The sequence below is a fragment of the Eucyclogobius newberryi genome, unplaced genomic scaffold (assembly GCF_026437365.1).
Source record: "Eucyclogobius newberryi isolate DKJ021-1_F unplaced genomic scaffold, fEucNew1.0.hap1 SCAF_6, whole genome shotgun sequence".
Taxonomy (NCBI): Eukaryota; Metazoa; Chordata; class Actinopteri; order Gobiiformes; family Gobiidae; genus Eucyclogobius; species Eucyclogobius newberryi.
In genome coordinates this window covers 13007518-13019525 of record NW_027316278.1, presented here as the reverse complement: position 1 = coordinate 13019525, position 12008 = coordinate 13007518, and the positions used below count along the sequence as shown (strand labels likewise).

The window sequence follows — 12008 nt, the reverse complement described above, 5'->3', positions numbered from 1 at the left end:
CTTGAGTCCCATCGCTGTAGGCACAACAACATGATGGCCCTGTCACCACAGATGGTCCAGATGCAGTCGAGTGTCAAACGATGCTTTGAGCTGCATTATAATCCATCCTCTGCCTCCTCATTCTTCAAAAACAGTCCTTTGGCATGGCCCGGGACATCTGCGCATATTCACAGTTACAGAGAGTCCAAGCAGGTTGTTCTCTTTTCCTTTGGGCAAAATGAATGATAGATCCAACGATTATGGTTTGAAATTGGCTCTGTCTGCTGAAAGCATGTCTGTAACTAGTTAAGTGGATGCGAATAGAATGATTAAGGGAAAAATGTAGAAATAAAGCCAAAACACTGAACAAAGCAAATGTGCAATGCAGTAGGAATCCTCCTGCGGGCGCCATTTCACACATGAAACACGTGCACAAAGTTATGCAATTTCATTTTGGCTATATCTGCTGTTGTTCTTAGGGACATAAACATGTAGCCTAAAATACAACACATTGCTTGAAATAAAAGGATTCCAAAATATGTTGTCAGGACTCGTCAAAAAATCAAAATAGAATAGACAGCTATAATGGCTATTATGTTGCAATATTAATAGTCTTGTCAAAAATACTTCTGAAATACCATTTACCCTGAACACACCAGAGGGACACTTTTGAAGGCCTCAGCTCTGGATGTATCCTTCCGCTTGTGGCGGATGACGGGCCCTTGCTGTGGAGCGCGTGGGTCTGACGGGGGTCGCGTCTCTCCAGAGTCCAGGCGGGACACGCTTTTCCACGGGACCTCTTCCTGACTACGTGACCCACTGGACCCCCCTGACAGGCTGGGTTGGACATACGGTTGGATAATAATTGTTTTCTGCGCGCAAAGCCGCATAAAAAGGCTCCGTGCTTCTTAACGCAGCAGAGAAACCTAGACTTTAACGCACATATAATTGTTTTTGACATTTAGGCTCCCGCTGGCTTCAACTGCAGATTTACACCGTTGGAAACATTTACGATTATAACCAGCAAAACAAAACGATCGCGTTCATGATCTGAGCTTAAAGGAGTGGAAAGATGATTTAACCTTTGGCTCTTTTACAAGCCATTTAACCGCCAGAGGTCACCGCCCCAGGCATCCTTTTCCCCGATGTCCGCTTACAAGCAGCAGGCTTCAAGGAAAAGAAAAAATACATGATGAAAATGAACAATTATGTTACGTTTCCTTTTGTATCGTGACAAGCACAAATCCCAAAGCAGTGTTTTTCTTCCAAACGAGATTAACCTTGACAACAAAGCTTTTCCCATACAGGACTTCAAATGGATAATGGAAACGACAACGCCATAGGAGGGGTACACTCCTAAAATATCAGGGAACTGTCCCATTAAAAATGAACAATGATATCCTTTAGAGTGACAGGAAATGTACTTTTCCAGTGTCTGTGGTCTGACATAAGACCTTATTTATACGGTTTACAAGAGATAGGCCTAACTGTAAAGGCCTAAAGGGAAGAAGAGCCAACTTTTCCATGTCTGCTTGGAAAATGCACAAAACAGGGGGAAATATGTTTTTCCCCTTAATTATTATTATAATTGTATTCCCCCCCCCCCCCCCATCAAATCCCTTAGAGACTTCTGGGACAAATCGGACCGGTCCTCTGTACTGACCACACACATAACACATATTTACACAAATATAACATCTTCACTAAGTGTTATTATTCTTCATCTTCTACCAGAAAGTGCATTTTTGGTGGCAAATCTGTTGCATTAAAGAGGGTATTATTTTCTATTCCAGGAAGTGTGGTAATTGAGTGCGTGTTGTTTTTTTGCTCTAAATCCAGGTGCAAATGTGAAGGAATGGAAGTGAACATTATGCAGCTCTGATGTTTGGACAGCTCTGACTGTGGCAGCGGTGGATCCGAGCTCGACCCATTCAACAGCCAATCCGGCCGGAGTGCCCTGAACAATGCTATCAGTGAGATAAGTGCTTTTCACACTCGGCCTGGAGCCCTGACACTGCACACACAGGCCTTTTGAATGGAAGATTGGCACCTTATTTTTATGAATTACAAGAATTTAATGTTTATTTTACACTTTACAGAACAGTCATCTGCTTCATTTTTATTTACTTTGAGTTGCTGCAAGTCAGTGCCATAGTAAAAGCTTCTCAGAGCGGTTCGGATGTTCCAAAATCAATCTTTTTTTTTTTTTAATCAAACAAAAACATCCAATGTGTGTTACCTCTCTGATGAGCTCAGCATGCAAACATCTTGTCTATGCAAAAGGCTGACAGACTATATAACATAATATGGCTTTTTTAAAAGCATTAAAAACAAGGCAAAAAGTGCATCAAACACAAACTACATTTCCAGTCCGTGATCAACAAGTCGGGCATGAAGTCTCCTCTTGGCTTCTTCACTGTCAACACTGCTCCTGTATCGGCCCGGATTGGGACCTTTTGTATCGGCTCAGAGCAGGTGCCCAAGCTTCCTGCAATGGTGCGTTTGTTTAAATAAATACCACAGTTTTTAGTCTGTGAATGCACCACTCAGGTTCCCCCGGCCTCAATGGACAGGGTTGTTTTTCCTTCACCCCGCAGTGCTTAGCCTCTTTAGCCTTTCAGCAGTCATTATCTCGGCCCGTAGTCGTAGTTCGCCGGCCCACTAGAGGCAGAGTACATGTTTGCTGTGGCGGGGTTCATGTGATGGTGGTAGGTGGTGTGCCGAATACTGGGTAAGGGGTAGGGGCTCGGTCTGGTTTTAGCACCCAAGTAGTGTTCGTACGTGGTGGGGTATTTGTACGGGTGGTGGTGGAGGGTGTCCGGAGGAAGGGTTGCTCCGGGATGGGGTTCGGAGCGCAGGTCGTGGGGTGGGCTGGGGCGTGCCGTGGTGAGGGGGACGGCATGGAGACCTCCCGGGACAGGTAAGGCGGGGCTGAGGACGCGGGACATGAGTTGGTGAGCAGGGTCGCCGTGGATGGGGGTGCCATTGGGGTCGCGCTCGTACTCTCTCCGGATGTCTTCTGCAAGAAGAGACATTTAAATAATCAATGATTGGACTTGAATTAATGTATTTGATGAAGTGTGACACAAAAGTGCGATGTGCATAAGAACTGTGCTCAGGGCGAGAAAAGTTTTGACTACTTCTTATTTCCTTTGAAACAAACTGACTATATTGACTGTAATCCCAAAATGTTGTCCAGTTTTTTTTTTCTCAAATCAAATCAAAAATAGAAATTGTAAATGCAGAAACATACATATGCAGTAACACATGTGTCATATTTTGATTGCACATTATGCTGTCCAAAAACTAAATTATATAAAAAATTACAGTTGTTTTATCTTCACTAATGACTGTAAACATAGATTAGTTTGTGTAAATATTTAAAAAATATATAATTATTCTATATATTATAATCCTCTTAATTTTTCCAGTTAGTCTGAAGCACAACATTTTCAATTACTGAGTAGATGAAATATGTAATTTGTTTTAGGACGACTAAGCTGTTTTACTCCAAAATATTTGACTTTTGATCACACTTTCCATCTTCCTTCTGACGGAGAAAAAACAACAAAAAACTTGGCGTGAAGTCACACTGAAATTTGAATTAAAAGTTGTGTTGCCAACATCGGGCTGTGCATAAGATCTGAGTGAAATATGCTGCAAAGTGAAAGAAGGGCCCTTTACTGTGTTTCATGTTTGCACTTTTTGAAATGTAACAATAACGTGTTGCAGTCCAGACCTTTCTCGAGGCCGTTCTGCTGAGGGGGAGACGACATCGGGTTTCTTGTTCTGGCAAAGGCACTCATAATTGGCAGCGAGCCGGGCCGGTGATTCCTGGGCCTGCAACAGGGGAACAGATACAGTTACATAGTCATTTAATGCACGCCAAGGGTACATTTTCTTTATTATATTTTAAAATGATGGATGCTTGGTTTAAGAGTTTACACCATTACATTGAAAGGAACATTTCTGCAGTGACAGGGCACCATTTACTATGCACGGCTGTTAATGTAAACTTAGACAGACTGTTTAAAATAATCACAATCTTGCTGATAATGGATATAAAAGCTGAAAAAACAATCCATAAGGCATGGGTAAATTAATTTGGTGAAAGAAGGGTGTGGAGTCTTTGGACGTGACTAATTTGTCAATTTGTCAGTGACAGAACGACATGCTGGAGTGAATTTTAAGAATAGATATGTGATTACCAAACACGATTATGTTCTAATAGGGAAACGTGCACCTGTGTGATGCAAAACCACTATAACGGTGCATGTGGGGCACATGAGCACACTTTGTTCCATTAAGTTTTTATTTTCTTTCTACACGTTCCTGGAGTAACTATATATTCAATTATAATGCACATAAATGAATAATTCTGGAATTAAAATTATCAAATTATTTCCAAATGGAGTATTTTAAATATATATATATATATATATATATATATATATATATATATATATATATATATATATATATATATATATATATATATATATATATATATATATTTTTTTTGAATAATATCTATTTTTTTCATTTGGTAATATTAATTTTGCATTCATTAATTTTGTCTGCCTAATTACATTCAATACTAAGAATAAAACATTTGTCTACTCCAGTATTTACCATAAGTAATGATGTTCTACTGGACTTGCATTATTTTATTTTGTGCTTACCAGTCCTCAGGGTCACAGTCCCTGAATCCCTTTGCAAAAGGGTTGCTGGCTATCTTTAGCTGTGTGATCTGCAAAACAAGGCGAAATCAACATTATGCACCATGCCAACTCTGCACATGTTGTTTTGACTGGACCAGAAAGTGTTGAAACTTCTCAAAGGGTTGAGTATAAAAGCTAAATTTGCATTGCCTGTTCAAACATTCAAAACAATAGTAAATATTGAAGCAAACGGAAAACTGAAAAATGGGCATAGTGTTTTGAACAGTTTAATAATCCTTACATAAATGTTTTTTAAAAATATATTTAAATCATAAACCCAAAATCTATTTTCTATTCATTTCAGATGTATATGTGGTCTACAATGAAAACATAGTGAACACATAACGTTTCACCAGTTTCATAAAGGAAGGACTAACTGCAATACAATGGGCAATGGTCAGAATTTACACATATAGTTTAAACTGAAAGTATATTTCATTTCCAGGTACTATAATTCTCAATATTATATTTCTCAATGTTTATCATTTGTAACTATAGCAATCTTAATATATACGCCAGGCTCCATAATATAAACAAAACATCTTCCAACTGAATCACAAACAGTTACGTTGAATAAATCCAAATGAAGTGCTATTATACTGCATTTTGAAGTATAAACGATCGCGCCTGTGCATCAAGGCCCTTTCTCACCCGGTGGTTCTGGTACGCAGTGACCGCCGTGAAGCGCGTCTCCTCGAACACAAACGTCTTGTAGTTTTCCTCCGCGTACTTCTCGCTGTCTTTGCGCGGGTCCACGTAGACCACGTGAAACCGGGGCTGGTAACGGTGCATGGAGTTCAGAATGATCTGCAAGGAAGGAACGGAGCGCGCGTGAGTGATCGGAGAAGAGGCGACACATTCTCACCATTTGGAACGCAACAAAATCCGCAAAAATGAAATTCAAAACACAATATCTCAAAGGGAGAAGCCTATGTATTTGATGAAATGAACTGCAGCCGATAGTATAGAATGTGTATGGTTAATGGTGCATTGAAAGCACGTGATGAGCTTCCCTTTCCTCTCCGGGCACAAACTTTCAACCTTTTTTGTTGCATTGAAAAGCAGCTTATAGGCCCTAATAACGCGTCTGCTCTGGTTTTCAGTGGTTAAATATTCCACTTCCTCTTCTCCCATTTGGAGCTTTGCCTTGAGTGTTTCTGGCAACGCCTCGTGCAGAATCACAGACTTTATTGGCTGTTAAAACACGTGTATCGATCAATGCGCGCGCGTAAAGAAAAAAAGATCTGTTTCGCAACCCGGCCCCGTTTGGAACATCTTAAAACAGTTGCGTAACGACTTTGTGACATTAATCATGCCATAAACCATCAGCACAACGTCCGCGGGTGTTTCAACTCCGTGTGCGGTCCTTAATTACAATAATCAAAAGTGTCAGGGCGGCGCGTAATTCTGCTGCGACGCGCCGTTTTCCTGCGTCAAAAATCGCGTCGTTGCACTTGCGCACTCACGTGGCCGTTGTCGTCCAGGAGGTTGTTGGTCAGTTTGAGTTTATCAAACGACACGATCTGCTTCATCCACTGCGCGCCTTTAGCTGGGGAGTCCGGGTGGTAGTGCACTCTGCCCGGCGTGGCGGGGTCGGCCTTTCCCGCTACGAGCCAGGAGGAGCTGTGGAACGCGTACCTGTGGGAACGACACACGCACCCGCTGAGAAACAGAAATTACGGTGTTGCACATGCACTTTTACTTGATATATATATATACAATTTTTTTTTTTTTTTTTTTTTTTTATCTAAACACACTTTACCTGTAACGTTTGTCGTCCACGGGCAAAAAGTCCATAAGAAGCATGTAATCTGCCATCGGGTCCATCCCAAATATTTTCACTTGAAACGTTGGAAACATTCTCCTGTGCAAATAAGAAGGGGGTAAATTAAGTGTTTTTCGAATCATATTTCAATTCAAGTTATAACAATGTGCAATGTAGCCAATTTATAGCTAATTTATCCTTTTTGAAACAGTTTTATCTGCGTAAAACTGAGTGTATCGTCTGCATTTATTCGTTTTGGCCCGTGCGCAAGTCACTTTAATTTTGCCTCTGCTCTTTTGACATTTTCCAGCAAGTAACTAACACGCACGTGCCGGAAAAGTGTATGTTTTTGTTGTCTGAAACGGCAATCTACGTCACTACAGATTTTTTTGTATTTATATCCACAGTTGTTTTGTCCAACGGAGGAAACTTGTGCTTATGTTTCTGGTGAATCCATAAAGTCCGTGATCACCAGCTCCACTGATGCTGATCCTCAAGTCAGTGAAAGGGATCCGAAAATCAACGCTCAATTAACGTCAGTGTTGTGGCTGGTGAGGCTGAAGGAGCTTTTAAAGTGCTGCGCGGATCTGCTTTCTCCTGTCACTTTATCCCACTCTCAACGTGACACCGATGATCAAGACCCGCCATTCTGCTATTATGGCCTTTATAGAAATAATGTGATTCTATTTCAAGCTAGAGGAATTCAAGTAAATAGCAGCATTATTATTGTTTATTTGTATCCAAGTGTAACGCAGGCTATACACGTTTAATCAATAGTGTGTTATGTGGTGAATAAACATTTAAACGTCCAACAGTTACAATCCACGTGTAAATGTAGGCGCAATTTTAATTACGCTGCAGGAAAAAATATTGATAGAATTATCTGTGTTTACATGATGAACTAACACATGTGGATCAACGTGCACTGATCCATATGAAATAAAATGAACATACACCTAAAAGTAGTGATGTTTTGAGTTTGATAGCAAATTAAATCAATAAATTGCGTAAATGTAGGCCAATTATAAATTGCGTAAATGTTGGTTAATTATACATGTGTGTAAATGTAGGCTAATTGTAAATGTCCGGATATAGGCTAAGTTTAAAAACAAATTTAAGCAAATTAAAAAAAAAAAAATGATTTTTAAATTTATGCTATTTGTCTCACGATATAATGTTTTATTCCAGCCGAGATGTTTTTTTAAATTTAAGATTACATTTATACAGACACAATATTTGGAAATAAATGAAATCCAGTGGCTGTGTTGTGCTCACCTTCCCGCCTTCGTGACGATCATCTCTGTCCCCAGTTGATTAAACTCGTCCCATAATGCTTTCATCTCCAGTTGAACGTTAATGTTTGCAACCTTAGGGTTTTTCTTCACAATGTTTTTGCTGTTTGGGGTGGAGGAGGACGAGGAGCAGTTCGGTGTGCCTCCATCGCTCTGTGGGGCCTGGCCCTGGTTGGAGCCCGGGTAGTTGTAGCTATGCTGCGCCGTAGGGCAAGGCTCAAAGTGGGACTCATGTTGACCGTATGGGTCCCCGGGGGACGGGGAGAGGTGGTAGCCTCCCGGCGTGTTGAGGCTGCTCAGGCTGCTTGTAGTGAAGGCTGCAACATCGCAAAAATGGGACAGCTGCGTCAGCCACGGACTGGATATGGCTGAAATCATCCCAAAAAAGTGGATTTACTAAATGCGTCAAAATGGTTTGTCAGTGAAAATACATGTAATCGCAGGTTCAGTCACTTCCAAATACAGATGTCAAATACTAATGTGGCATTTTCAGTTTAAAAGGTCCGTGTTCATTAATATCCGCTTGCATCCAAAGCAAAGGAGCTACTGCATACCATCTAAAACTTTCTGAAGGTGGCGAAGTCGTCCCAAAATAAAACTTAGTGGAAATAATTGAATTGCGAGTGCGTAAATGAACAGCCCGCGGATCGATCGCCCTCTGTAGCTCCTGGTGTATTGAGTGTTCAAGTGTGAGGCAGGCTGCTCTCTTATCTGACGCGGGGGGCCTCCCCTTTGCGATAAAACCGGTTCTTATTCCTATTTAGATAAGGAACTGCAGGTAATGTGCCTTTTCCTTGTCTTGGGACGAGACTGATTGACAGAGAAGTGCTCCCCTTTTAATGGCCTTTCCGGCACCCTGTTAAACTTAGGGCCCCCAATGCAAACAATAGATGCGCAGCAGTCAACAAGGTAAACACTCATCGATTTGCATGAACAAACAAACAAACAAACAAACAAACAGGTGACTCTGGCCTGTTCTGATTGGACCAATGGATTCGTGGATGGACTTGGGTTTAGTTATGAGCTCTTTACCCGCAAAACATCCCTTTTATGGACACATGTATTTTTAAATGTCGCATTCAGCGCACTTTTGCCAGCTTTACTTTTCCTTGCACCAACGCGTCCCCTATACGCTGCTACAAACTACATTTGATTTTGCATTTGCTAAAACGCGAATTAAGGGGCCGTTGCTGAAACGCAAGCACAGTGTTGCAATCGTAGGTATTAACAAAACGCATTTACCTTCCATTTCCCGGGTGACAGTGCTGTAGTGCATTTTAAAAGACGTGCTGTTGTGCAGGTCTGGCTTGTTCGGGCCACGGCTGTCGAGTTTATCAAACACCGCGTTTCCTGTTAGCTCCGCAGCCGAAATCAGAGAGGCAATACTAAAAGCATTGGCCTTGGGAGAGAGGGGGCCGCCGTCGTCCATAGGCGAGAGATCGAGCGGTTAAAACACGTCCCTCCACCTTCCCCTCTCCGCTTTCCAACCGCACAGAAAGCGGGAGAAGGCTGCGTACAATGGGCAGGAACATGCGCCAAAACGGGGCTCTCACATTCCGCCACGGCGCGCGCGAAGCAAGAGTTGGAGAAAAAACACAAAAGTATTCCCAGAGTTTTGGTGGAAGGAAAAGAGCTCCCCGACAAGTTCTAAACTCCGTCCCGGTGTCGGCGCGTGAGTTCAGTGGCGGAGCGCGGGCAGTTTCTCCTCCGGACGGTGGCGAGGTGGTGTCATCTGAGTCGTGCCTTCAGGAGACGCTACTACTGCTGCGGGAATGTCAGAGTGCGCAATCCACGCCTCCTCTGCGCCACCAGGGGAAAAAAAACGAAGAGTGGCTGCGCTCGGTACACTGTGTTTTATTCCAACAAGATCTAGACACTCGTTTGTACTGTTTTTACGTGGGGATGAAAAGTCTTTAGTTGAACTCCACTGTGGCTATGCACTGCTGACTCCAGTGCATTTTTCACATTGCAAACGTAAAATAATAAAGAGACATTTACGATTATGGTGCGTGAAATTGCAAAGGCCTAATATGGTTTAGTCTCTTTTTACGCATGACTGAATGGCTGTGTTTGGGTTTAAATGTGGGCCACGTCAATGTCAACTTTATTTCTATAGCACATTTAGCACGAGTGTTCCACATGCACAATTCATGGTAAAACACGGATACGTACAAATGTATTTACAAAAACAACGAATTAAAAATACAAGCTAAGGGCTAAACATTATACTATTTATGTGGGAAACATTTGATGAACTAATCGGGTTTTTTGTTGTTGTAAAATGTGTTTTTCCACTTCATTGCATCACTTTAATCTCTGTGCTACGTATATACTATATTTTTAACTCAGGCCTGCTTTACACACGTTTTTGAATATTTGATGTGAACCTGCTTGAGATTTTTAGGCCTCTGTTAAACTTGACCTCTCAGTAGTGCGCTCGCTCCGTTGGCACTGCCGTTTGTCCAGCTCCTTGAGTTTGCGCCAACCAAAAGCCTTTTCTGTGGACAGTGGCCACCGAACAGAGCCCCATTTACACAGCAACCAGTGAATTAAACTCGGAAGGCTGCAGCGGGGCACTAATGAGATAAACCAGTTAAGGGATTAGGCTTATTTGTTTTGGATGTTTCGCCGCTGGAGCCCGTGCATAAATAAACCCCAGTATATTTGTTTAGGGACATTGATAGTCTGGATTTATTACTTGGAAACGTTGCATTTTTTTTAAATAAACGGTGAACCAAATTGACTACATATACATTTTTAAAAAAAAGTTTTTGAAATACATTTTCGTTGTGAGACATTTGCTTGTAGCGGCCTCGCGTTGTCATTTCGGGTCGGAAGCGCCGCTTGTGCTGCTCAGGTGTGAACAGATGAAATGCAGGAGAAAATGGAGAGACTCTGCTGGAATTTGCTGCAGGCCGCAGCAGGGCCGTGCAGCCTCGCAGATCACTTTGTATCATAGGAATCAAGTGCATTTATGAGCACACTGACATGAGCCTATAGGCCCAAGGTAACGAGTACCTGTTAGATTAAACACACTAATTCAATTCAAATACATTGATAGCAATTTAGAAAATTGGCATAACTTCTAAAGTTTGGAAAATACGCAAACTACTTATAGCCTAAATACATTTTAGATTGGCAAATCCTTTTGCCTACGTTTAAAAATGAAAAGTCTAAATGTAAGTTGTTATAATTGGCTAAACCTCTTTTTCATATCTCAAGCAATTCGCCACCATTCAAAGTGTATTATCTACAGATGTTGTGATTCAATTTGTTTTTATTTTTACGTTAAAATGAAATTATTTTTGTGGACAATATTTTGTCTTTAGTAGTTTGTGTGAGGCTTTTTTTGCGCTTCAAAAACAGGCTTGTGTAAAGCTAAAATTAAGAAAACTTGACTCTTAAACTTCAAGGATTTTTTAAATAACACATAAGCACGAATATTTAGGCTTATTTTATAAAAGCTAAATTAGGTCATTATGTTCCAATTTGGTTGAAAAAAAAAACTATAATAACCACGCAAACATGCATTCATTCCGCAAATATCTGAGTAAATAAAGCCGTTTATGGTGCTCTCACTCTGACGCTTCAAGTATTAATAACGCTCACATCCTTTCACATCTAATAAATCACAGGTTAATTCGCTGACGTAAACACGCTGCGTGACTGAAACTGTGGGTCTGTGCACGGCTGCGCACTCCACGCGTAAAACCCGAGCTTCTCTAAATATTAGTACAAATCCCTGAATCAGAAGAGAGGAAGTGAGCTGTTGACCGCTGACAGCCGAGGCCAGGGCCTCTGCGAGACGCACCGAGAAATCAATAAACGCTCCGCAGGTATGAGGACCTCACCACGTGACACCCTCAGGTAACCGCGCGCTCTCCATATGACTTTACTTCAGTCCGTTTTTGTATTTGGACAGGGTTAAGATTTAATTTCAACATTTGTTTGAACAGATAACAGATTAATAATGCCACTAAACCGCATGTGCAATAGTCGAAGTCAGCACATTGTTTCATATTCTCTCTCAGGGCAAAATATTGCATTTCCCCCATAAACTCCAAAACATTTGACCGCAGTGATGAGTATCTGTGACTATCTGTTTCTCCAATTGATAGTTTAGCTGTTCAATCATTTGGTGGTTTTCTGGATATTTACTTTGCACGTGCCAACATTGTTTTTTCACAATAACCATTTGAACCATTTGAGTGAAATTAATACATTTGTCATATTTACTTTGGTCTTTAGACT

At 41.4% G+C, this 12008-nt stretch overlaps 1 protein-coding gene across 2 annotated transcripts; it reads right to left on the bottom strand.

Annotated features, from left to right (window-relative positions):
- Nucleotides 1–2173: 2173 nt before the first annotated feature.
- tbx1 (T-box transcription factor 1) lies at nucleotides 2174–9347 on the bottom strand. 2 transcript variants are annotated; one of them, XM_072433113.1, is made up of 8 exons: nucleotides 9000–9347; nucleotides 7741–8125; nucleotides 6463–6564; nucleotides 6167–6338; nucleotides 5352–5507; nucleotides 4662–4729; nucleotides 3719–3819; nucleotides 2174–2998 (listed from the first exon to the last, which is right to left on the bottom strand). In XM_072433113.1, the coding sequence occupies exons 1-8, from the start codon at nucleotides 9184–9186 to the stop codon at nucleotides 2607–2609; spliced, it is 1563 nt and encodes a 520-aa protein (XP_072289214.1). In that variant the 5' UTR covers nucleotides 9187–9347; the 3' UTR covers nucleotides 2174–2606. The 2 variants fall into 2 exon arrangements, with proteins under 2 accessions (XP_072289214.1, XP_072289215.1); XM_072433114.1 differs by having other exon boundaries at nucleotides 7741–8074.
- Between the last annotated feature and the right edge of the window lie 2661 nt (nucleotides 9348–12008).